This window comes from Vespa mandarinia, chromosome 15, assembly GCF_050613455.1.
Source record: "Vespa mandarinia isolate Hongniang chromosome 15, ASM5061345v1, whole genome shotgun sequence".
In the NCBI taxonomy this organism is placed as follows: domain Eukaryota; kingdom Metazoa; phylum Arthropoda; class Insecta; order Hymenoptera; family Vespidae; genus Vespa; species Vespa mandarinia.
The window spans coordinates 5075215-5100076 of record NC_140824.1 but is presented as its reverse complement, the minus strand read 5'-3'; the positions used below and the strand labels follow the sequence as shown (position 1 = coordinate 5100076).

Sequence of the window (24862 nt, the reverse complement as noted above, 5' to 3'; positions counted from 1 at the left end):
GTAAAGATGACAATATTAGGAAAACATTGTTTTCCTATTGAATACAAATATTTGTACGTGTATTAGTTAGAATAAGAATGAAAAGATTTTAGAAAAATTCAGAAATATGCAGCCATTCGCTCGGTAGTCCTTACGTTATATGATTTACAATTAGATATCGATATATCGCAAGTATTACCGACCCAGGTCTCACCACGTGGAGGTTGCTGTATCTGGAGACCCACGGGCTAACATTGAATCTATTCTAAAATCCACGTTCCACGATCCCTCTTAGCTTTGGGAGCTTCAGGCTTCTTAACTAACAAAAGATGTATGAAACGGATTATTAAGCACGACCGTTGGTTTCCGAATTTCGAACAATAAAAGCGCAGTCCTCGGTAGTACTTTTAATCACGTCCGTGCGACACTACGTGTGCGTTAAAGTAATGCTTATACTACTCTAAATCCGCGTTCACGAGGTAATCTAATCGAATTTTCAAGCAAATGAAACAAAGTCCACGGTAGGACTATTAATCTCGCCCGAACATCCACGTGAGTATTAGAAAAACGATGACTCCAATTTAAAATCCGCGGGTTCCTAGAGAATCAGGCGAGCAATCAAATGAAGTTTAATCTTTTATAAATACAATCTGTGCGACTGTTAAAAAAGCAATAAACTTTACGAACAAACACAGACTCTAAAGACTGCATTACACGTAGTCGATGCAAAAATACTTGCAGCTTAAGTCGCGAAATGCGAACGAACAAATATTACTTCCACTTCGTGATATTCTTATTTTAGCGATACAAATACTCGATTACATCATTGCTTAAAATTATTACTATCACTGTTATAATAAGAAATTGTATAAATTATTGAAGAAACGGGCAATGTAAAAATATACTTACATTAAATATTTGTTGATACTTGCAGCAAAGACATCCTTCGAATTTTACTCGTCAGACGACAAAGGAGAACTGATCTAAGAAATCGTCCAAGTCAATAAAAAGATCATATATGTTGATATAAAAAAAAGACAATAACCACGAAATGAATATTTTAAAGTATTGAAATTTTTAATTAAAATTATTTTAAATTTCTTGTGTGTTACGATCTTCGTAATGTTTGTGCGAATGTATTATTTTTTAAATATTAGTATATCGTATTCCGTATACATTAAAGATTGTTTAAATAATTGGAATATTATCGAAAGTACAATTTTATAATATTTCACGTTTCTTAGATTTTGCTTACATACTTAGCAACGAGCGCGCGTATTAATTTTTATTCCACTCAAAGCTCATTAAAACGTCCGTACAAGTGATGAACGGTAAATGCATATGCGTTTATTTGGATAAGAAAATTTCATCATAGATTTACATACATAAAGAAGGAAACAATCGTCTATTTTACAAAAACAAAACACTCAATATTTATTTGTAAATCATCAATAGCATGGTGAGAGGTTTGTCTCTTTTGCCGCAGAGTTTAGGGGCGCCACTATAAATGTCGAAAAATGTCGAAAACTGCGAGTCCAGTCTTGATTACAATATGTTCTCGTCCTATGACACTTGGGTCTATTCAAATGTTTATTCAAACGTTCAGACGTAGAAAATTTGTTTCAATTATTTGATGTTCGATCCTGGTTGTCATTTATTTAGGTTAGAGCGATTGGATTAGGCTCGAAAATGATATGGTTTTAATATAACTCGGTACGTATGAATCGTGTCACATAAGATTATCTATTGAAATGAGGAAGAAAATAATAATAAAGGTTATTGGTAAGTATTTTCTTAACAAGTAAAACTATATATACTTTTATTTCAGTAAGCAAATTTTGCAATTTCTAATTAGTCTAGATGTAATACATTTACATGAAAATAACCTTTCCAAATATTAGGTAGAGTTTGCCTTGTACACACATTTTAAGAGATATACGTATATGTATGTAGACATTTACGAATATGTTAATAATAATTTTTACTTGATTACCAATAGCTTGTTTTTCTATTTGACTGTATTAAGTAGCATGAAATCTGTAAAAATTGCCCTACGATATATTATATAAATTATATATATAGTGGACTTTGTATTACATTGTATAATGGGCAAATTTTTGTTTACCTATTTAAAGTCATAAAAATCAATAATAATTCCATAGATTAAAGTAGCACTATAATGACATTTGAGATGTTATAAATCATATCTTCTTTACAGCAAAAGAATCTTATCTAATGTATTATGTTCTATTCTCTAAAATTTTAAACTTTAGATACAGTTAAATAGCACCAAGAATTATGTTAATGAGATGAAATAAATTAAAACGACAAATTTACACTTACATAATACCCTGACTGTATAATTGTATAAAATCAATATTACTTCTCAAAAATTGTACAATAAAAAAAAAAAGAAAGAAAAAGAAACAGTAGCATAACGTATAGTTTCCTAAATTTTTTTTCGAGCTCTATTCAATTAGTAAGAGATAAGTAGTGATATTGTGAATTTCCAAATAATATATTTTCCGCATCAATACAATCCCATGTTGATTACGTTACGCATACTGTTTGAGATCGCATTACATTGAATTGCTACGTATGTGGTACTTTAGCCCGAACTAATGAGATAAAGCAGAATTAAGCAGAATCTCTTGAAAAGTAGTAAAACGGCTATTTATATTACATACAATTAATCGAAGATTCGTTATTCGCATCTTGCCTAATGACCATTTAACCGTTACCACCAATCAAGAAATGATTTGAAATATAATAAAAAGATGGTGGGAGTTAAACGCGAATAGAACAGTGATTCATGAAATGGACGCCAATTTATTGTACGTATTTACGCATCTATTTAACTGATAATAGATGGGACTTTTACCATTTGCATTGCTTTGTATTAGCAAACTTAAAGTAGTACGTATGAACGTGAGGTAAAAGCAGAAAGAATTGGTATAGGAACAATCAAATAATTACAAATTCTATTCGTTTTGATATAATTTAGATTCATTCAGGAAAGAATTTCATATATTATTGATAAGCATGCTACTCTTATTGTAAATAAAGTGGGTTTCGCATCATTTTGCTTTTACCGCACGTGTATGTGTCATTCGACTCGACGAAATTAGTAAACGCAGGATTCTTAACTATTTTCTTGCTCAAGGGATTTCTTTATGATATTCCTTCGCGCGTTTGTCTTAACAATTTGATTTTGTGATTGCCGCTGTCTCAATACATGTTGCGAATTGTCGGTTGATCTATGTAGGTTCCTAAAATGGTTAAGCTCTCCTAGCGATGAGGGACGTTGGCAATTCCATGAATCACTCCAACTGCACAAAATAGAATCTTTTTGAATAAGTCTACATCAAAGAAATAAAATTAAGAGATTACAAAAAACATATAAAATGGAAAGGTGTGTGTGTGTGTGTGTGTGTGTGTGTATCTAGATTGTAAGAACAATAATACCTGTCACACTTACCGTGCAAGGCTATTTGTTGCAGCATGAAAGATCATGAATTGTAAATCCATTACAATTGGAATAGATAGAGGAAAAATTATCTAACATATTTGTATTTCCAGAAACAATGTATATATCTATTTATAATACATGCTGTTGACATTATACTGTTAATCTTTCAATTAAAAGACTTGCACTTATTACTTTCATAAAGTGGGGTTTATCCATATAAAAATAAGGATTTATTTATCAATTTTCTAGCAACCGCAATCATGTATTTTATGACAGAAATGATCACGAAAAAAGAAACTTTTATAGATCTTGTATTATTAATTTGCATTGTTTGTATAAGTTTTATAAAATGTTAAGAAATGATAAAGTACTTAGAATATACATACATACATATATACATACATACATACATACATACATACATACATACATACATACATACATACATATATATATATACACATATATGTATACACATATATATATATATATATGTATGTATGTATGTATGTATGTATGTATGTATGTATGTATGTATGTATGTATGTATGTATGTATGTATGTATATATGTATATGTTAACAAAAATATATACATAGGTCACAAATAACATTGGATATTCATGCAGCACAAATAGAAATATGATTACTATGTAATCAAACAAATAGCTTTTAGATAGAAGAGATGCACAAATATAAAGGCATTAAGTGCAGAAAGAAGTAAATATCCCAATAATAAATCACATAGACTGGTGCACTCTACCTTCCCAATCCTGAAGCTGTTCGCATGAAATCATCCGCATGAGGTTGTGACCAGAGCAGCAATAATAACATGTTATTTATGATGCATTTAATGCAGGGATATCAGAAAAGTATGTATTACTTTGAAGCGGATTAAAAGTATATTCGTCCTTTGTATTTTCCCATTATTTCATATGTTTTTAATATTTATATGTTTTAATATTAACACCATCTCTAACATTAAAACTCGATTAATTTATAGTCTGATGAACTTTTATAATATCAAACAGCAATAACATAAATACAATCTAATATGATTTATTTTTATAAAATTTATAGGAAATTGCTGTTTTATTATTGTTGATTTTGATTTTATATTGTATAACCAACTTGATTTTCTTTTTCAATCTAAATATATCAAATAGAAGAGATAAAAATATAGCTCCTGTAAATATGTATCAATCGAATCAATTGCGAAGATAAATACATTGAATGCTCGGATGTAACAGAACTTTATGTAAAGTAGAATAAAGGATCGAATTCAAAGGGCCTAGACTAACAGTTGACAATAATTTAGTTCACCATGGATCTTAGTTAAAAAAATAAGTCATATATATAATGAAATAATTTGTTGATAATATCGAATATCGAATATCTATCATTTCATTAGAAATATGGCATAACAATGTAACATTATTTTTATCTTTTTTTACAGTATATCGATGTTAAAAAAAAAATCCTGTTGGTTACTATGAATATATTTCTAATATATAAATAATTAATTACGCCTAACAAGGAAATAAAAGTACCCTCTTACCTGACGAGAGGCCCTATTGTGCTATCTTGTGGAAGTGATTGCAGAAGCGAAGGTCCTGCCGATACAGGTCGTATCTATATTAAAAAGTGACGAATTAACTTATATTATTTAATTACTACGTTCTGCATCACGCACCGAATAGAAATAAATATACCTTTTCGGTTTGTGTGGCAGCATTGCACATGTCCACAAGTAAAGATTTACTAAAATTCGCTGACGGAATGTTACTTTCCATATCTGCACCATTCGAAGTTTTGAGTTTTGTCATTTGAAACTGAAATGTAATATAAATTCAATCAGTAGAATGTTTTCTTGATTATATCAATGAAGTTAAATAAATATTAAGCAGTATAAAATTTACCTGAAGTATTTGTATAGTTCTATCTCTATCTTCTACTTGACCTTGCAAAAAGATCACCTGTCTACGTAAATCCGTCAGCTCATCAGCGATACTGCTTCCCCCACTGCCTGGAGACGTGCTAACATCCGCTGTACCACTTTCGTTCAGGGTGTAGAAGAGACCATTCTACTCGTATATAATATGAGACGACATGGAAATCACTTACCGATTGTGCATACAATCATTATTGGACGATTAATGATATTAACGTTAAATATTTTACTGACCTTTATAGTATTATCGAATGGGTTGAGAGCCTCCGGCTGAAAAATAAAATGCACCAAGTTATTTATCAATTGATATAAACTGTAATCTCACATTTTGAATTAAGATATGTGATTTAACATACGGACTTATCGATAGAGTTTGACTTAAAAAAAGAAAAAAGAAGAAGAAAAGAACATAAGCAACGAATGTAACGTACCCTCATCAAACTGTTCTCTCCTGACTTGAAACGTAAAATGAAGGATGACCGTACAATAATGAAAAATAAAAAAGAATTGTTAATCGAAAGACAAACAAAAGTATTTATAAAAAATAAGGAGACATTCGACGTTGAGAAATGATCGGTTTTTGTTTTAAATACCAAGTCGTGCAGAATCTAGATGTATATCTAGAAAAAAAAAAAAAAAGAAACATATTAAAAAGAAACGTTGACTATCGTACCTCCTGAAGTACTCTTTTTAGTTTTAAGAGCATAGTCTTAAGAGAGACAATGTCTTGAAACATGTACTGGAAGGTGGCACGGTCGATCCTGATGGTTGTGTCGTCGCTCGTATCGAAACTGGGAGATGGTATCTAAAATCAAAATTATGTCGAGATAGATCTAAGCAACCTATTACATACTCTTCCTTTTTATTCTTTATTTCTTTTGGCAAAATACTCACGCTTCTTGGTGTTCTTAGAGGACTTGGTATCTGACGACTACGAACGCTATCCAACGAACGTGGTGACTCTGCACCTGACCTGCTTCGCAATAATCTTGAATTTCTCCCATTTGTGATTCTGAAATCAATTATAAAGTAAGCGATCATTTTTTAACATTCATTCGTATCATATTCTTTCGAGAGATCTATTTTACATTGCATTATTTTTACGTCGAGACACCAAATTATTATATTTCGTAAAACTTGAATAAACAAAGTCGGACCATTTGAAAAAATGTTAGACCTTATTGAAATTAAGTCGATCGTGAGAGTTCTCGCGAATATATTATAGGTAATGTTGATATTCGTGCAACAGATACCTTTTCGCAACATGCAAATGTTGGATAAAACGCAAGAACGATCAAAATTTCGCTGTATCATAGAGAACTTGGATAAACTACCGACATGCTTGCGATTTTAGTTTTACGATCATGTACACCCCTCCATTAAAACATTTTTACATTCAATAATTTACGGTAATATTTCTTAAAAGAAAACAAAAATTATGTATAAAGAAAATTTGATTTAATTCAAAATTGGAGTGGCTCCGAATTTGCAAAAGCAGCGTTGAAAATACGAATAATTACAGATCGAATGGACCTATTACTACATGCTACTACGTGTTAAAAGAAAACTCGGGAAAAGATTATCGAAGTTATGATATTTAATATTCAGAGAACGTAATGTTTATTAGGAACAATATTTATATACAAGAAAAAATGCGTACTCTCTTTGTGAGAGTATAGGAGAAAAAGCTACCTGCCGTACTCTGACTTAGCACGTGATACTGGGACAAGTACGGTGGGGGTAGTCGTGGTGGTGGTGGTAGTGGTAGTAGTAGTAGTGGTAGTGGTGGTACTGATAGTGATAACATTATCACTCGATTTTGGTTGCCTAGGCGGCGGAGAACCTCCCGTCGGTGTCGAACATTCCGAAGACAAGCCGGAATCACGACCATCCTCGCAATTCCCATTCGACGTTCCACCACCGATATCGTTCTCGCGTATTCTTGTCGATGGCACTGTTCGTTTCTTAGCACCCGACGAGACACGAGAAGAGGCCATCGTCGTTCGTTTGCGTGTGCACGACAAAATAGCTTTATTTTATCGGTTAAATCTCTCTCTCTCTCTCTCTCTCTGATCGAATTGCGTCTTGCGAGCGTGAGAAACGCGTAAAACCAGATCCAGAAGAAAATATACCCAATGATACTTTTCATTTATTTTGTGGTTAATGTGCGGATAGACATAGATATCGTTTGCCTATCTCTATAAAACGATCTACAAAACTAGTTAGATTACCACCGGTGTACTTTTTCGATTGAAAAATAGACGCTACTTTACTTATTAACTTGTAAAGATCGCAAATTTTTAATTAGAAAACAATGGCAGAGTGCGTAAACGAGAGAAGAACAACATTTTTTGTCCGTCCAGTGACTGTTGTTATCGACGACAAAATGGAATCAATTGTTTTCGTTTTGTTAACATGATCTATAGAAATCCATGCCGCACTGTGAAAGAAAGAAACGAGGAATTTCATTGATTTATTCTCAATCCCTTGGCAAGTTATTTTCAGAATGAAAGAGAGAGAGAGAGAGAAAGACATCGAACATCTAACAAATCGATATTATACATTTAGAAATTCTTTCTCATCGTAGACATTGTTTCGTTGCGAATGACGATGGTGTATAACTTCATAACGATCTTCCGGTGACGAAACGTTCTTGGACGTCATTCTTTTCTTTTGTTCACGTTTCCACAAAGACGATGGATCACAGGAATAAGCAAAGAAGTAAGTCTTCTTGGCGAGTCAACATTCGCGAAAAATGTGCGAGATTTGACACGTGTACGGATAAGAATACACACACGCACATACACGCGCGTAAACACATGTGTAAGAGAAGCCGTGAAGAGTAAACGCCGAGCAAAGGCCGAGTGAACACGTTCGGGGAATGTCCTCGAAGAGGATAAACACACTTTTGAAGGACCTTCGATGTTAGTCCGTCGACGATCGGCAGACTAGTCGGCTGCTACCAGTTAAAGTTCCAAAAGGAGGAGGAGGAAGAAGAAGAGAGGATTGCGCGTCGTAAAATGGCGCATGCGTTCCGCGAAAATACAGCGTTTCGCTCGATATCCAGGGAGTTTGTGCTAGTGAAGGAGAGAAAGGGAAGGATCCCCTCCCTTTTTTAATCGAGGAGAGAGGGCAAACTGAAGGGCAAGCTGGCTGCGTGTGCAAAGGGTTAGCCAAGCTGAAGCCAGACCGAGAAGATCGATTTTATTCATTTTCATTTGTTTTTTCTTTTTCTTTTTTCTTTTTTTTTCTTTTTTTTTTTATTTTTTCGATAATTTTTAAACGCGTTGATCGATGATATCGACACGTTAGAGTTCATCACTCTTTAAAAATCGAGCAATCAATGAACAACACTTTCTAATTTTTTCATCCTTATTCGCTATAAAATTCTATTAAAAATTCCTAATCGTATAAAGTTATTCAAAAAAAGAATATCGTCAAAGTTAAATCATACCATTCTCTTTTGTATTTGTAAACAAATAAAAAAAATACCTAGCATATTTGCAACGTATTGAGATTAATCGCAGGAATGTTCGATTAAACTAATCATTGATTGAAAACATCGTCATCGACAAAAGTGCTAATGTCTCGAGTTATACGTCGATCGTACATTTAATCCCACACGAAAGTCAGAATATTAACGAGATACATTTGATTTGACTATCTTTTCAGATAGGTCAATGTTTCCGTAGAAGATAAAGAATTAATAGAACAAACCGTAGAAAGAAATCGGAGTTCGCTAACTGGTAACGCTCTGATTGGTAATGAAAGAGTTAGATAGGAGGTAAGCAACTGTCTTTACGATGCTTACCTATTTAAGTAACTTCCGCCATTTCGATTTCCCTCATCGATGTAACTGTTTCTCATGAAATAGAAGTTTCGCAATTGAAAAAAACAAAAAAAGAAAAAGAAAAAAAATAAAACCTTCGCGCTTGAATTTCTTTCAAAATCGAAACGACGAAACGAAATGAATCGGGAAAAGTTTCTTAATGTTAGCGGGACGTGCGATTCATTTATTTTATCCTTTCACAATGAGCGAAGTCACTTAATGAATCATTTCGTACCTCGAAATAATACGAGTTATGACTCAACCATTTAATAAATGTATGTATTTGCACATACACACTTACTCACGATTTACTTATTGCAGGGTAATCAATAGAAAAATAGCACCCAACTTTTATGATGATATTTCATAAAATAAAAGTGCAGTGCTTTTCAAAATGTCAATTGTAAAAGAAAATGCGTAACGTAAAAGAAATGGCGAAGCAAAATAACTATGAAATTCGTTGAATGAGCACTTTTTTATACAGTCTAATCCAAGTTCATTTTTTCAGATCTATTCAAGATATATTCGTTATCATCGCGATTTAATTAATAACGGATTAAGAGGCACATAGTTAATAAGAAGAATCGTCGATCACGAATCGTCGATCACGAATCGATGAAGGTTCAAAGTGATACTCTAAACGCTCACAAAGTATTATAATTATACATGTCCTTTATTTTGTTCTTCATAGTAGATCACTATACTCTTGGAAAAAAGAATAGAAATGGCAAGGCTATTAACGCAAGAAGAAACCGGTTCGTAACGAACGCGTTCTTTGTATGAATATAAATGCGTAAAAAGATTTTGAGAAAGTTCAATTTATATTGCAATTCACGATATGATTTGTTCGATTAAGAAATAAATTCGTAATCTTCGAAAATATTTCACCTTGATTTCGCGAAATTTTTATAGTGGAATATTTAAAAATAATTTTTCCTTATTTTCGTCAATACCGAATATTGTAAATTTGAAAATAATTTCAAATGTCTTTCTGGTCAAATAAAAAAATCGACAATTGCAGTTGCAGGTGAATATACGTAAGACTAGCATTCTGGTTGCATAGAAATTAGGGGCTATTGGTACTACTCTAGGTCGTATCAACGAAATAAAAAAATGCAATATATATATATATATATATATATATATATATATATATATTCGGGATGACATTCAGGAAAAAGAAAAATTATGGTATGATCTCATGCTTTTAGAGTATTGTAATCATTGGTCGAACAACGATAAAAATGATAAGAAAAACAAAAAAAAAGAAACGATCTAGTTCATTTTATTTCTACTTTTTATGAATTCGACGTTTTTCTTCAAAGGACATATAAATGTTTGCACATCAAAATCAACTAAACGAAGCAAATTTACTAGACATTGTAATTTTTACGGTAGTAGGGTAAACTTGAATGGAATTATATTAGATATTACATGCCATAAGCGTCGTGTAAAAACCAGATAAAGCGGAGAGAAAAAGGAAGTTCCGTGCGCGAAAAAGGAAGAATCGCAGAGCAATGCAGAACTTTATCGTCTTTATCGTATTTCCCAACGAATAATCTTTACCCAACTTTTCAGTATATTCTTTGCCGTATTAAGTTTATTAACGACGATTAGTGAATATGTACGTACACATACGCACACATACATACATATATATATATATATATATGTATATATATACATATATATATATATATATATGTATATATATACATATATATATATATGTATATATATACATATATATATATATATATATATATATATATATATATATGTATGTGCGTGCATATAAAAAGAAGATAATATTTGTTAACAAAGAGATTAAATAACGAGTTATTACAACAAGAGTTAATTAATTGCCATCGTAAACGATCACTCGAAACTGAATCATTTTTTTTGGAATCGTCCCTTTACTCTCCGCCAATTATCCTGGAAGTCTATGAATTATATACATACACATATATACATATACATAGAGAGACATTAATGTATATATATATTTATATATATATATGTATGTATATATGTATGTATGTATATGTATATGTATATTTATCTTTATTTTCGCGCAAAATTCATACGATTGATGCAACGAATGAGAAAACCTTTTTTTGTTTTGTTTTGCAGATTCTTCAAACATGATATATATATATATATATATATATATATATATATATATATATATGTATATATATACACACACGAAGAAGAAGAGAAGACTTTCCGGACAATGCACAAATCACATTCATATAGTCATTACTCGTTACGGAGGAGGCGAATGCAGATATGTAGCTGATGAGAAATTATTTACCCGTTCTTCGTAGATGATCGGTTTCCTTTCTTCGAGGAGGAAAAGCAGGAAAAGAAGTGGAGAAGAAGAAAACGATCTCATCTCGTTGTAATCTTCTTGAAAATTTTCCCTCGCGTTAACTTCCTTCTCGTACTTCCGCCCAAAATAATGAGAAATCCATTTTAGCGACACTATCCCTTTTATTTTTCTTAGATTTCATTTTAGTTCGTCACATTATTTTTTTTTCTTTCTCAAAATTCAAAAAGACATTAATGCAATCGTTCGATTCGTAAATACAATCATTCTTTCATTTCTTCCTTTCTTCTTTCGTTCTTTTTTTCTTTTTTCTTCTAATTCGATCAATTGTTCATATTCTTCTTTTTGGTCAAAGATAGTTTGTTAACATCGAAAAATGATGGAATTTCATCGTCATCGCGTTTCCATTCTTTTCTTCGAACTAATCTTCTTTCTTCTAGTTTTTGATTTTTCTCACATAACGATTCCCACATAAACGATTTCCTTCGAGCGAACGACACGATATTTGCGACGATAATATCGGGAATAACTTTCGTATTTTATTATAGTAGACATAATAACCTGTGTATATATAGACATATTTTTATTGCGAGAGAGTAATAGCATGGACATCGATTGAAAAAAAATAGTTTACAAGTTTCCCCTAATATCGTTTAGGAACACGAAGGAAACGTGTACCTATCTCTATTTCTTTATTTCTTTCTTTCTCTCTCTCTCTCTTTCTCTCTCTTCCTCTTTCTCTCTCTCTCTCTCTCTCTCTCTCTCTCTCTCTCTCTTTCTCTCTCTCTCTCTTTCTTTCTCTCTCTCTCTCTCTCTCTCTCTCTCTCTTTCTCAAACTCTGGTTTCTTCAGAGGTTACGCTTTTTAACGCTTCTTATTATGGCACTTGCTTTCTAAACTCTAATACGAAGACTAGATTATTTCGCAATGTTTAGGACGAACAATGTTTAGAGAACAGTTTATTTTCCTTTAATCGCGATCAGTGAGGTCCTTTGGCGTTGCATCAGCGGTACAAGCAGTTATTCATTTATATATAAACATCATATTTTAAATCAATAATACTGATATATATATATATATATATATATATATATATATATATATGCTTGTATATGCAATAATTTGATTAAATTCGGACTTTGAATCCGATCGGTACGAGGAAAAAGAAAAATAATCGTGTAGGGCTATTGGGTTGAACTTAAAAAGAGCACATTATTCAACGATTCTGAAAATATTTCAAGGTATTTCATTATTCTCAAAGCCGTAGCTCGATAAGGAAGCGATATTATTTATCAATCAAACAACTAAATTCTCCAATTGAAAGTCATTTATATCTCTGCAAAACAGTGGGATTAGAGTCAAGCGCGTTTTTTTCTTTCGTTGAACTATAGCTCGAGAATAAGAAGACAACAATCGTGTTTCTTTTTTTACGATACGAAAGGAAGCACCGAGATTTAAATCAAGTTTGAAATCCGATCGATCGTTCTTACAAAATCGCTTCAATTTATATTTATATAGTTCAATGTAATTATTTTTTGGAATATATAAAGATCGAACGATCTCTTCGTACATACGTATGCATGCAATTATATAATAATACACGATAAGAGCGATATAATGATACGTGGGAACAAAGTAGTGACTACTTGCTACACATATTATTTTTACCGGTTGATTAGAAAGTCCTTAAAAATACCAAAAATCTATATATATATATATATATATATATATATATATATATATATATATATATATATATATATATATGTGCATATATGTTTATATCGTATCGTGTTAGTATATCTTACGATTAACCCATCATTGAGACCTCGAGAAAAGACGAGTAATTATCGGACGTGGCAAAAAGGACGTATGAAATTGGAAAAATAATCTCTAGCTTATTCTCCTTTAGATTTTATCTGTAACCCTCTAAAGCCTATTACCACGGAATGAGAACGCTCGAGAGAAGGCATATATTATGTACGTATTTATTTATTTCAGGCATGTCAAACACATGACATATATTTAAACGGTATATTTAAATGAATTCACATATTAAAAGATTAAAAATAAAAATAAGGGGAATATCAGCTGTATACACGAAATTCTATGTAAATTTTGGCTGTAATCAAAAGATAAAGCTAGTAAGGAACATTTTAAGAGCATGAATATAATTATAAGGTTCTTTTTAAATTATGGCATATAACTAAAAATTTACTCAATCGAATTTGACATACCTGATTAATTGCTTAAATATTACTAATATCTGCAAAATTCTTACGGCACAACTACGATAATTAGGTGATGAATGTCATCTGATTTTAAAACAATGGGACAATTTATGAGGCCGTTGGAAAATAGATAGTTTCATTATACTTATGCCGTTACAAAAAAATTTTTTTATAAACTTGTTATATTTTTCTGCGTTCTTCACGATCCGTGGCAACGCTCGTAAACTATTACAATCATCATATCTGGTTGATCAGCGATAGTGCAAGAATAGTATACCGTTTGTATCTTTGTACGAATTTTTTTAGGACACTTCTTTTTCTTTTTCTTTCTTATTGTTCATTTTTCCTTTTACTCTCTTTCGTCCCTATCTATTTTTTCCTTGTCTCCTTTCCTCCCTTTCTTTTCACTCGACATCTCCATTTTTTCTTTGCTTTTTCTAATTTCTCTCTCTCTCTCTCTCTCTCTCTCTCTCTCTCTCTCTCTCTCTCTCTCAACGTTCATTCACGTAATACGCATTCCACCCTTACGCTTTCTTGTAAACACACGTACGTATCTCGTCAGGCTGTATCTGTCTGAACCCGTTCCCCGTTTGGGAAATATCGAGAAATTTGCTGCTCTACATCGGTTTTGTTAGGTGTCGAGAGAGGAGGCCCGGCGAACTCCGGTTGCTAGTTAGGATATGTCAGCTGGTAGTAGTCCCCACCAGCGCAGTCCTCATCGGGGATTTGTAATTGCTTCACTCGTGTTACTAGTGCGCTAGAACACAAAATACTATCGCTGAAATTCACCGTCGGCCCGCCTTTCGAATTTTATGCATTCATGCCGCTTTATTTGTCTTTTAATATTTCTTTTTAGCGTTCTCGGTTGCCCGTTTACTGCGTACACGTCACGTCGATCTTCGCAGAGACGTGGTTAGGTGACTACAAATCAACCATACACAATTTCATTACGAATAGCAAACATTTTCGATCAACGCTATATATACATATATATATATATATATATATATATATATATATATATATATGAATATGTATATATATACATATATATATGATATACTGGTACAATCACTTTCCTTCTGTTAAATGTGATAAAAAATTGATCGCCGTGATATTGATTAACACGATAATATAAGTTTAATATACGTTTCAAGATTTCTACTATCTATGAATGACGATACAAGTGACTACTGTAAAAAGCTGAAAAAGTTCCTTTCAAGTGCTTCCTTCTAGCGATATGGATAAAACTAGCTGTGGCTCGTATGCGCATTTAAACAGTCTGTATATGGAAGAATATGAACGATCGGTACATTTACAGAAAGCACGTAGAAAATCTTAATCGGTATAAGAATAAAATCTTAATAAATATAAGAATGCTCGTTAAAAGCGAGAAGACAACGAGCTTTCCTTTAAATCAAACGATATTAAACAAACCCATTATCGTACGTTGCTTGTTTGAAAATATTTTGTAATATTTTCTAGTGAAAGAACAAAATGATCTGCACTTTTACAAATGTTCGTTTCTGCGAAGCTATACGATTCCCCTGCAATAAGGTAGAATGAATCTCGGCGACATGCTTTCGTGAGACGGCTATATTTCGGTCTTACTTCAAAACGACGTTCATGTATAATCAATCGAACACTTTGCAAAAGGGCGAAAGCGGAAAAATACGCACGAACCATAGGATGACAATCAACGGGTAAAGCAAATGAAACTCTTTTGTAAATATAAATATATGACAAAAGAATCAATCCTATACAAAGTGCTATACACTTGTAAATTGCTCCAGTGACCACGTATTACTTGTATTTATCACTTGGGGAAAAAAAAAGAAAAAAAGAAAAAAAAAAAACAATTTCAATTATTTCCTTAGTGAATCGTGAATCATTGTCGGAAGAGATATGAGCCCAGGATCAATATTACGTGTTACAGATGCAATTACTCTCCCCCATCTCCAACAACAATAACAATTCATACATCGATAAACAGGACACTATTAGAAAGAAAAGAAAAAGAAAACCAAACAAATAGTAACACTTAAATGCCCAACTACGAAGCCAACGAAAGTGTGAATACACACCCAGATTCCGTAGAGGAATGATTGTTGTTGTTCGAGGTGCTGTTGTTGATATTATTGTTTACGGTATTTGAATTAGCACTTTGCTGTTGCATAGGTTGAGCCGTGCCCAGTAGCGAAGTCCACTGTCTCATCACTTCCTCGCCTTGTTGCTCCAATTCAGAAAGTATGGTAGCATCGTCTAATTCGTGCAATGCAGGATTGGAGTCCAATCTGGAGAAAGACATTGAAAAATTTAGAGCCATAGGAACAATTGAAATCTATCTCATTAAGATGTACAACGCCGATTACTAACCGATTATGTGTATCCTCGGTGGAACTTGCATCGCTGCGTTCATAATCTAACATCAAATCGTCCGAAGCGATTGATTCACACGGAGATAACGTATCGACGCTTCCAGCACGACTTATTCGTTTTCCATGAAGTGGACTGATACCTGAATTTTTTCCAGGTTGTATATCTGTTAAAAAAAAAAAGAAAATATATCAATTATTTGTAACCGAGGAAAGATAAACAGTTACATTGTCTTTGTTACGTTACATCATGACGATTAAAATCTTACTTGATTTATTGATTGATTCAACCAACGTATGACTGTTTTCCGTGACCACTTGATTAATTGCCAAAGATTGATTCTCGACTGCGACAACCGAATTATCGTCGAATATCAAACCAGGCTGATCGGCGATCTCATCGTCAAAATATTCTTTTCCCTCTGACAAACTGAGCGAGTTGGAGGCATTAGTAGGCGTACCAGGACTGTCGTCGTCTATGGTATTCCCAGATCGTTCCATGACACATTCCTTCTTCGACACTTTGTCATCGGATTGCGTAATACTGGCTGTAGGACTGTCGAAAAGACTATCAACCGGTGATGTTTCGTCGTCTATTAATGCAGTTGAGGTAGCAGCAGCAGCTGCAAATGCAGGATCCTCGATGGTAAGAAGAACGGAACGAAGAGTACTTTTCGGTAAATTCCCATTCTTAGCCGCATCTGATATGGTCTTTATGTGCTGAGTAGAGTTCGAATTGGAACGTTGACACTCGTCGCTCGAGCTCAACGAGTATTCGTCTGCCATTGCTTCCCCGTGGCCATATTCGGGATCGTCCGAACTAGGCAAACTAAAGTCCGACTTAATGGAAGGTATTTTCTCGGTACGAGATCTGTCTTTGTAAACCTTCTCTTCGCCCAGACCCTCATCATATCCCTCCGAGGAAGTAGTTGACATCGACGTTATGGAACTCGTGTACCTATTGTCCTTATTCACGATTCTTTGATACTGCGTTGTTCTCTCACGTACCAGGCCGGTATTTAAATTAGGACTCGCAAAGCACTTTGGCAACGGTATAACAGATATTTCGGTGACGGTGCTGTCGTCATCCCCAACATCTCTAACGTCAAAGCTTTTCCCACTGACTACCATTTTTAAATTTCTGGCTCGGCCAAACCCTCTTCTACCTGTCGTAGCGCCATCCAAATAATCATAACCTTCGGCCCTTTCGCTTTCACCTGGACAACTTTGATGGCTACTCACACCAGAATCTTCTGTACCTGAGCCTTCCTTCGAGCTAGCCGAGCTCTTTGAACCAGTTGATATTTTTCTACTTTGATTAGCGACGGTCTTTGCGGTTTTCGAATTCGTCTCGTTCATTCTTACCGCGTACTGAGGAAGCGGTAGATGGCTTGCATGTAACGTGTATCTTGTTACTGACTCGGGAATGCCAGAGACTCTTCGATTGACATCGCTATTGATGGCATTATTGTTGCCGCTGTTGTGCGACGAGGGTGCTCGTAGCTTCGATCCTGCAGCTACGTTATAAACCTTTGGAAAAAAGAATATTTTCAGCTTTTCATCCGTTATTAAATACTCGAGTAAATCGATCAAATAAAAACGATCCAAACCTGTACAACTCTGTTCTGTTGTTTAGGAACGTGACTGTCGTGCTGCTGATGTTGTTGCTGTTGTTGGTGATGTTGCTGTTGTTGTTGTTGTTGTTGTTGTTGATGGTGGTGATGGTGTTGTTGATGCTGTTGAAATCTTTCCTGATTGTAGTGACTAACGCTATGACTATTGCAAATGTCACCGACCTTATTTGTGTATCTGCCCTGTGCTTGCCTGTACCCAAAACGATTTGTTCTGGTCGATACGCCAGTAGCTTCCTTTTTCGGCGGTGCCAGTCGTGGCGTTGATCTTCCGGATGACGAGTTTTGAACGACCTGGTAATTAACATCGTCGTCGCGTCTACGAGTTTGCTCTGGACCGGCTGACTTAGATCGTGGGTGTAATAGCGTTAGGTCCGTCGCATAGTTTGTTATCGGTATCGGGATTCCGGTGGTAGGTCTTCTACGAAAGCCGAACGACATTGCAGTACCCCGCGTGCACGGAGTGCCACGTTTCGATGCACCCTTATTGTCATTCTGAAACGAAAGCGTCCATTTGGGATCGGAAAATTTGCATTGCATAGAAAATGATCTTCTTCCTATTAGATAGAAATTAGTTTGAGATACTTTATGAAAAGTTCTTTATATTTTATATTGTTAAAAGTAATAAAAAAAATGGGAAATATAACAAACAAAATTCAAACGTAACGTTAGAGCTTTACATTCGGCTCGTTCGTGTTAAAGGCGCTGATAATGGTCGAATTAATTTGTACAGGTAAATAAATATGTGCATTGTGATCGACAAAGCTTATCGAACCGTAGTGTTAGTTCGTTTTGTCAAAGTGTAAAATAGTTATCCAAAAAATCGTGTTACGGAGACGAGCCAACCCCACACAGAAACTCCAGAAATAGAGTATCCATTCGCGACTCCGTTTCAACGAACTAGATGAAAGTTTCTCTCGAGTGTCTCTCCCGGAGCTCATGAATTTCGTGGAGTATGTATTCGTAATCGAAAACTGAAATGACTTCATCGTGAAAAGCATCGTCATATTCGAACTATCGATCGAGATGGAAACTGCGTCAAACAATTCTTTTTGTTGTACGATTAGATAACGCATCGAAACGTACATTTTTATGTTATGTTTTTCTTGTTATTAAGAAAGAAATATTTCAGAAGAAGCCGATCATCTTGTGTAGTGTGCACATAACAGTTAGAATTGTAATGTCGCGCATGCGTGCTAAGCGCGATTAGTCATTCGGTGAAAGAAAAAAAAAAGAAGGGAAAGAATTGCAATCGCATAAGAATTACGTGCAATGAATGTTCAATATTTTAGAGACTCGCTTCTTTCCATTATCACATTCACAACATTCTCAAAGTGCACATTTGTGAAATATGTCGTTTTTTTTCTTTTTGATGGTTTTTTTTTTCTTTTATTATTGGTTTTATTTTTAGAGCAAAACGAACACACACGCTGATAGGAAGAGCGCTTCTCCTTACCGCAGTGGCTCCGAACAACCCTTTCTCGTTCTCCAGGACATCATCGTCGTATCTCGTGCCGGTGGCGCACCGATAATCCATTTTCGATGACTCGATGTCTCCGAGACTTTCCAAAGATCGGTCTTACGATCGATCGATACACCGAATAACGTGTTATCTGTATTTCTCCCCCTCTCTCTCTCTCTCTCTCTCTCTCTCTTTTTCTATTTCTTACTCGTCTTTTCCTAGAGCAGCAATCACGTCATTCCACGCCAATGTAGTCGAAAATATTTTTAACCGGCTAATGTGTGAAGAAGAAAAGTTGGCTTCTACGATACGATTTGTATGAACTTTTCTATGAACGAATTCTTTTATCTCTATTAGTATTTCTATCTTTTTTTACTACCCTTAATTTGATCCTCTCTCTTTCTCTTTACGTCTTCGCGAACGCATCACGTCGCACGATGAAGACGCTTCTCCTCCTCGTCGTCGTCGTTATTGGTATGATTCTTATTGTTATCGTACATTTTCACGTTCCCTTCTTGTTCCTTCGTCGTCGTCGTCGTCGGCGTCGCCGTTATCGTCTCCGTTGTTGGTTTACCGTCCCTCTCACTCCAGCATTCTCTTCTCTCTCACGTCGGAAAGAGAAAACTTAGGACGAAACGGACATCGGATCGATCCGGTAAACTGCGCCGGCGTCGCGACGCCACTGCACAGTGTCTTTGCCAGTGTGGAGAGCACGTCGAGCACTCGATTTTGCGGGTGTGTCCGTGTACTCTCTCTGTCTCTCTCTCTCTTTCTCTCTCTCTCTCTATCTATCTATCTCTTTTACTTCCCTCTCTCTTCTAGATTTTAGTGCTATACTTAGGACTCGCACGTGCGAAGACGTTCCTTTTTCTTTTTATTTTGTCTTCTTCTTTAATTCTTCGCCCCCGGAATCTCGAATCTTACGGTGGCCGGAGTGACACTTGTTTCTCTCTGTAACGATCGCTTAGTATCTCTACCAGCCTATTTCTATCCTCGACGCCCACCCTCCACCCTCGCTACCGTGATTCTTTTTCATAAGGGACGCGCGTAGCTCTCCCTCTCTCTCTCTCCCCCCTCTCCTCATGCATACTAGAGAATTTCATAGAAATCATTCTATTCGAAAGACTCACTTTCAAGATATGTATATTGAAATAATTTGCTCGATATAATCGAAGAATTAAAGGCTATTTAACTTGTATTTTATCTCTTCTTTCCAGTAGCGAGCGTGCGCATGCTAGCCATCATCGACCTCGCTGCCCTTTTCACGCTCGATTCCTTCCTTTTACGGATTAAGACAAAGTACGAGGTCAAGGGTACGGTCTTGAATGATCTTGAAAGAAACAATCCTTTCTTCTTGAAGATACTTCCGTTGAGGAAGAAAAAACAAAGAAAAAAACGAAAAATATCGATATCGATTTGACGAAAGAAAGAAGTGATTTTTTGATCTTTTAACATTTTTAAATTTCCTGCCTTTTGACGTTGGAGCGTTAAAAAAGAGCGACCAATCATAGGCATATACCTACATATAAGTATGTATACTCGTCGTTTTGTGTGCACCTTGCTCGAGACTGAGCGAACCCAGGCACCACTATGTTTCTCTCCCTTTCTCTCTGCAGCTTCCGGCAGGTATTCTAGAGTCAGGGAGCATAATACAAATACAATGGAAAGTAGACGGACTCGGTGAAGATAGGAATCGGTTTCCATTCAAGTAGCATCCATCGTGGATTCGCGAGGAATTAATTGAAAAAAATATTTTTAACGAAACGAATCATCTTATGAATTTGCACGATCTTTAGCCAAAATTTCATTATTATTTTCAATCGAATGAAGAAATAAAGAAATAAAGAAATAAAGAAATAAAGAAATAAAGAAATGAAACTGTGTTCTTTATCAACATAAATATCTTTGTGAGAAACCGTTTGAGATAACAAGCAATCGCCTTTTTTCCTATCTGATGACGAACCAAGAATGAGAATAAAATGATCTAATGCGATTAATCTAGTAGCGTAAGTGTTTTTCACAGCACACGATAGAAGTACATACACATACATAGATGAATAAACCAGACATTTACGACGGCACGCGCGACACGAGAACCACGAGACGATGGTTTTGTGCGTTTGGAACTTGAGACGAGCTATGAAGTTAAATAGTAAAGACTAGACACAAGTAGTATACCTTATAATTCGCATCTTATTCAACTAGATTTTAATTATGGGATCGATATTTCCTTTACAAGTTTTTTATCAACAATCTGTGCTTTCTAAAAAAAAAAATAAAAAAAGAATGATAAACCGATATGATGTCATTTACATTGAAAATGTGTGTAATTTTTCGAGGAATGAATTTAACGTGAATGAAAAAAAATTATTCTGAATGAATAATAATTTAGAGAGAGAACGAAACACGCATATTCTTCATGATTCTAAGCAAGTACGCGTACTCGCGATTTCAATGACGTAACATTAATGTAACTTGTAATAACAGAAATTTATGTTATACCTAGTTATGTCGTACATTGTGACGATAACACATAATAGTAAAATGGACCTCCTACGCGCAAACGTGCGTCAACGCGATTGAATCTGAATATTGAATCTAGATAAATTATATTTTTACAGAACAAAGTTTGCCAACATCGAATTGAGGAAATATAGGGAAAGTTTCTCATGGTTGTGAATCGAACCGACAAGAGAATGATAAAATGAAGCGTGAGACTGTCTTTTGACGTTAAATCTCTACAAAATTCCTTTCTACTTTCGTAAAAAAGTGAGGATGATTCGTATAAGATAAGCGACTTGATGTTTACGCCAATGTTTAGAATTACTGAATGGAATATAACTGAAAAGTATGTGGGCACGTAGTACAGTAAAAATAACTTGGATATTATATAATATTACAAGAATGTTTTTGGAGATTAAAGTAGATAACTGCAGAGTTTTTCAAACGTAAGATCAAGTTATTTTTGCTTAAAGGTTTACAAAAAAGTTTTCTCTAAAAAAAAAAAAAAAAAAAAAAAAAATATTGAATTCGGAGAAAGAATTCTTTTTTATGATTTTCGAAGTCAGAATTCGTGGTCGATGTTATTTAAGCGGCAACACCAAAGCGCAGTTCGGTACACGTGAAAGTACCGGTACGAAGAAGCGATACGTTCAATAAAAAGATCCTTTTACCGATCGCGAGCGGAACGTGCGAAAGCAATGTATGAGAAATCCTCGCGTGGAGTCGACGAACGCAATTTGAGGTCAACAAAATAATCGAGAGAGAGAAAGAGAAAGAGAAAGAGAAAGAAAAAGATAGATAGATAGATAGAGAGAGAGAGAGAGAGAGAGAGAGAGAGAGAGAGAGAGAGAAAGAGAGAGAGAGACAATAGGTAAAGAAATTGTGAATGGGAACGGAGGACCATGATCGTACGATAATAGAAAGGATTCCAATGGGAGAAGGAAGAAATTAATAATTAATTTACAATTATTAATCGTTAATATGTGCATAGTTATCCGAGATTGAAAAATCTTGATAATTATCTGTAAAAAAGAATAAAACAAAAGGAATAAAATCGTGGAGCTTTTACCTGAATTTTCGCGGATTTCTCCATAATTCTATAGGAGGGCGAATCGTGATGGCCGGATGCTGCGATGACGGCGCCCGCCTTACGCGACACGCATTGCCCCATGTAAGATCGCCAACTTCGAGCCAGCACAATCTAAATTTACGAAATTTCGTTTAATTATTATCCATATGTTCGAAACAAATGTCACAGATAGTAAGGTATTTTTTTTGAAACATTGCTAAAAGCATCATCACTTAGTACTTTGTATGTTAATTTATAGCCAAGAGTTTCGAGTTAACTACACTAATCAACTTTGTTATCAATTTTACTTAAAAATGTCCATTTTGAATATCGATGGTTGAGATATTGGGGATGTTATAATTGATGATTACCAAGCTGTAAAAAGATATTATGCTGAGAATTATTAAAGCGCATTAATCCTCAAAATAATGGCCACCAGAATTAGGATCCATCACCATTTTTACCTATGGACGATAAAAAATAAACGTGCTCGTACAAAAGTGAAATTGAATAACTACAAAAGTCACACATAAATCTTTATAAATTCTTCGTTTTTTTTTTTTTTTTTTTTTTTTTTTTTTATCTATTCAACTTCGTATTCTCGTTTCCTTGTCTTTCTCTCTTCAACTTTTGCTAAACTGATTAGATACTTTCATTTAACTGACATCAGTGGAAACATTTAATCAACGTACGTGCTCATAGCTGTACTGCACTTATCGATAAAAGTTTGTATTGTACTACATAATTGAAAAACGAATGAATTTGCACAAAAAAAATAATTTTCCACGTGACAATTTTACGCCATTACTATTATATCGTTATATCTATTTCAATTCTATTATATCTATTTAAAATCATTTTATATGGTATGTAAGAGAAAATGACAATTAAAGGAGAGTTAAAAGTCGATTTCGAATTCGTGAATGCTCCACTTGTATATATGCGAGCAAGTGCAACTTGTGTGCCATACCGTACTCGTGCGGAAAATTCACTCCTCTGCAATTCGAAAAAGCGAAAGTAACGAATAACAGAAAGAAAAAAAGAAGAAGAGAATAAAAGTATATCTCGGATGTGATTTTGTCGAAAAAAAAGTGATGAAAAATCAATTTCCAAATCCTTGTACACATGCACCTTAAACCATGTACGATTAGATAGATATTATGTAGATTATCCGCAATCACGCCTACATCATATTCTACGTTATATACACCGTGTCACGCCAAATCCATACTTCCTTACTCACACAAAAGAAACTCCGTGTTGTTCGATCTCTCGGCTGGCGAAGGATTCTTTGAAAAATGCTGAAAAGAAGAAAGACATTTCTGTGTCTACGTTCATAACGAGCTGTTAAGATTTTGCTATGGCAAGTCACGCGTTTCCTCTTCGTTCAAGAGGATTCCTTAAGTACAGGAATATCTTCTCATCGACAGTCCTCTTTATATTAGAATTGCCTTGCCCATCCTCCTGCCCCTCGATCGCATCGGGACCACTTCTTTCTTTTGAGCTTTGTCAAAAGATTTTAAAGTATTCGAGGAGCAAGCGACGTTACTTTCGATCAATCCGTACAAATAGCTTATAGCAATGACGATTGCGAAGTAATGTATAAGACTAAACATGAATATCATCAATAGATAGAAGGTTTACTCACCTCTTCTCACGCAATTGAATCTCCCGGGTAGCGATCCGTATGAACTCGTGGTATGCATCATAAAACTCAACGCGAGGACAGCTACAAACGACGCACTGATCCCGCCAACATGTCACCACACCATGGATCGTTCGATTTAGATCCTTTCGGACTTAATGTCAAACTCTTTGATTCGTTAGAATCAAAAGGATTTATCGTACTCGGCCGATTCGCGTTACGTACCGTACCTTCGAGAGTCGAGCAGACCGAACACCACCTGTCATTTGGATATATTCGATAGTATGGGACATGCGTCGTGATGTCATTCACGCTCGTTCCAATTCGGCTTAGCTCGGTTTTCATTCGGTTTTATCCGACGGAACTCGGTAAGATTCGCCACCATCACCC

General features: G+C 34.7%; 1 protein-coding gene and 1 long non-coding RNA gene across 10 annotated transcripts; one reads left to right on the top strand and one right to left on the bottom strand.

The window, feature by feature from the left end:
- The first annotated feature begins 293 nt into the window (after window positions 1–293).
- On the top strand, window positions 294–5162 carry LOC118449692 (uncharacterized). 2 transcript variants are annotated; one of them, XR_014983007.1, is made up of 4 exons: window positions 294–531; window positions 914–1692; window positions 4116–4318; window positions 4903–5162. It is a non-coding gene; the product is annotated as an uncharacterized LOC118449692 (long non-coding RNA). The 2 variants fall into 2 exon arrangements; XR_014983006.1 differs by having other exon boundaries at window positions 4047–4318.
- LOC118449679 (uncharacterized) lies at window positions 2098–24775 on the bottom strand. 8 transcript variants are annotated; one of them, XM_035884517.2, is made up of 15 exons: window positions 24476–24775; window positions 24071–24128; window positions 22828–22959; window positions 17774–18289; window positions 16433–17693; window positions 16165–16330; window positions 15873–16082; window positions 6292–6409; window positions 6071–6202; window positions 5829–5852; window positions 5632–5667; window positions 5366–5530; window positions 5159–5278; window positions 5005–5078; window positions 2098–3308 (listed from the first exon to the last, which is right to left on the bottom strand). In XM_035884517.2, the coding sequence occupies exons 3-15, from the start codon at window positions 22927–22929 to the stop codon at window positions 3122–3124; spliced, it is 3111 nt and encodes a 1036-aa protein (XP_035740410.2). In that variant the 5' UTR covers window positions 22930–22959; window positions 24071–24128; window positions 24476–24775; the 3' UTR covers window positions 2098–3121. The 8 variants fall into 8 exon arrangements, with proteins under 8 accessions (XP_035740410.2, XP_085517638.1, XP_035740409.2 ...); XM_085661512.1 differs by lacking the exon at window positions 24071–24128 and having other exon boundaries at window positions 17774–17899; window positions 17960–18289; XM_035884524.2 differs by lacking the exon at window positions 24071–24128 and adding an exon at window positions 4210–4225 and having other exon boundaries at window positions 3165–3308.
- Window positions 24776–24862: the final 87 nt, after the last annotated feature.

Bases quoted from the DNA above. Each gene is read 5' to 3' on its own strand.
- LOC118449679 (XM_035884517.2), bottom strand. From the start codon at position 22,929: ATGGGGCAATGCGTGTCGCGTAAGGCGGGCGCCGTCATCGCAGCATCC. The intron at 16,083-16,164 runs GTTAGTAATCGG...GTCTTTCTCCAG, and splicing joins ACCGAGGATACACATAATCG to ATTGGACTCCAATCCTGCAT. The intron at 5,531-5,631 runs GTCAGTAAAATA...ATATACGAGTAG, and splicing joins CATTCGATAATACTATAAAG to AATGGTCTCTTCTACACCCT.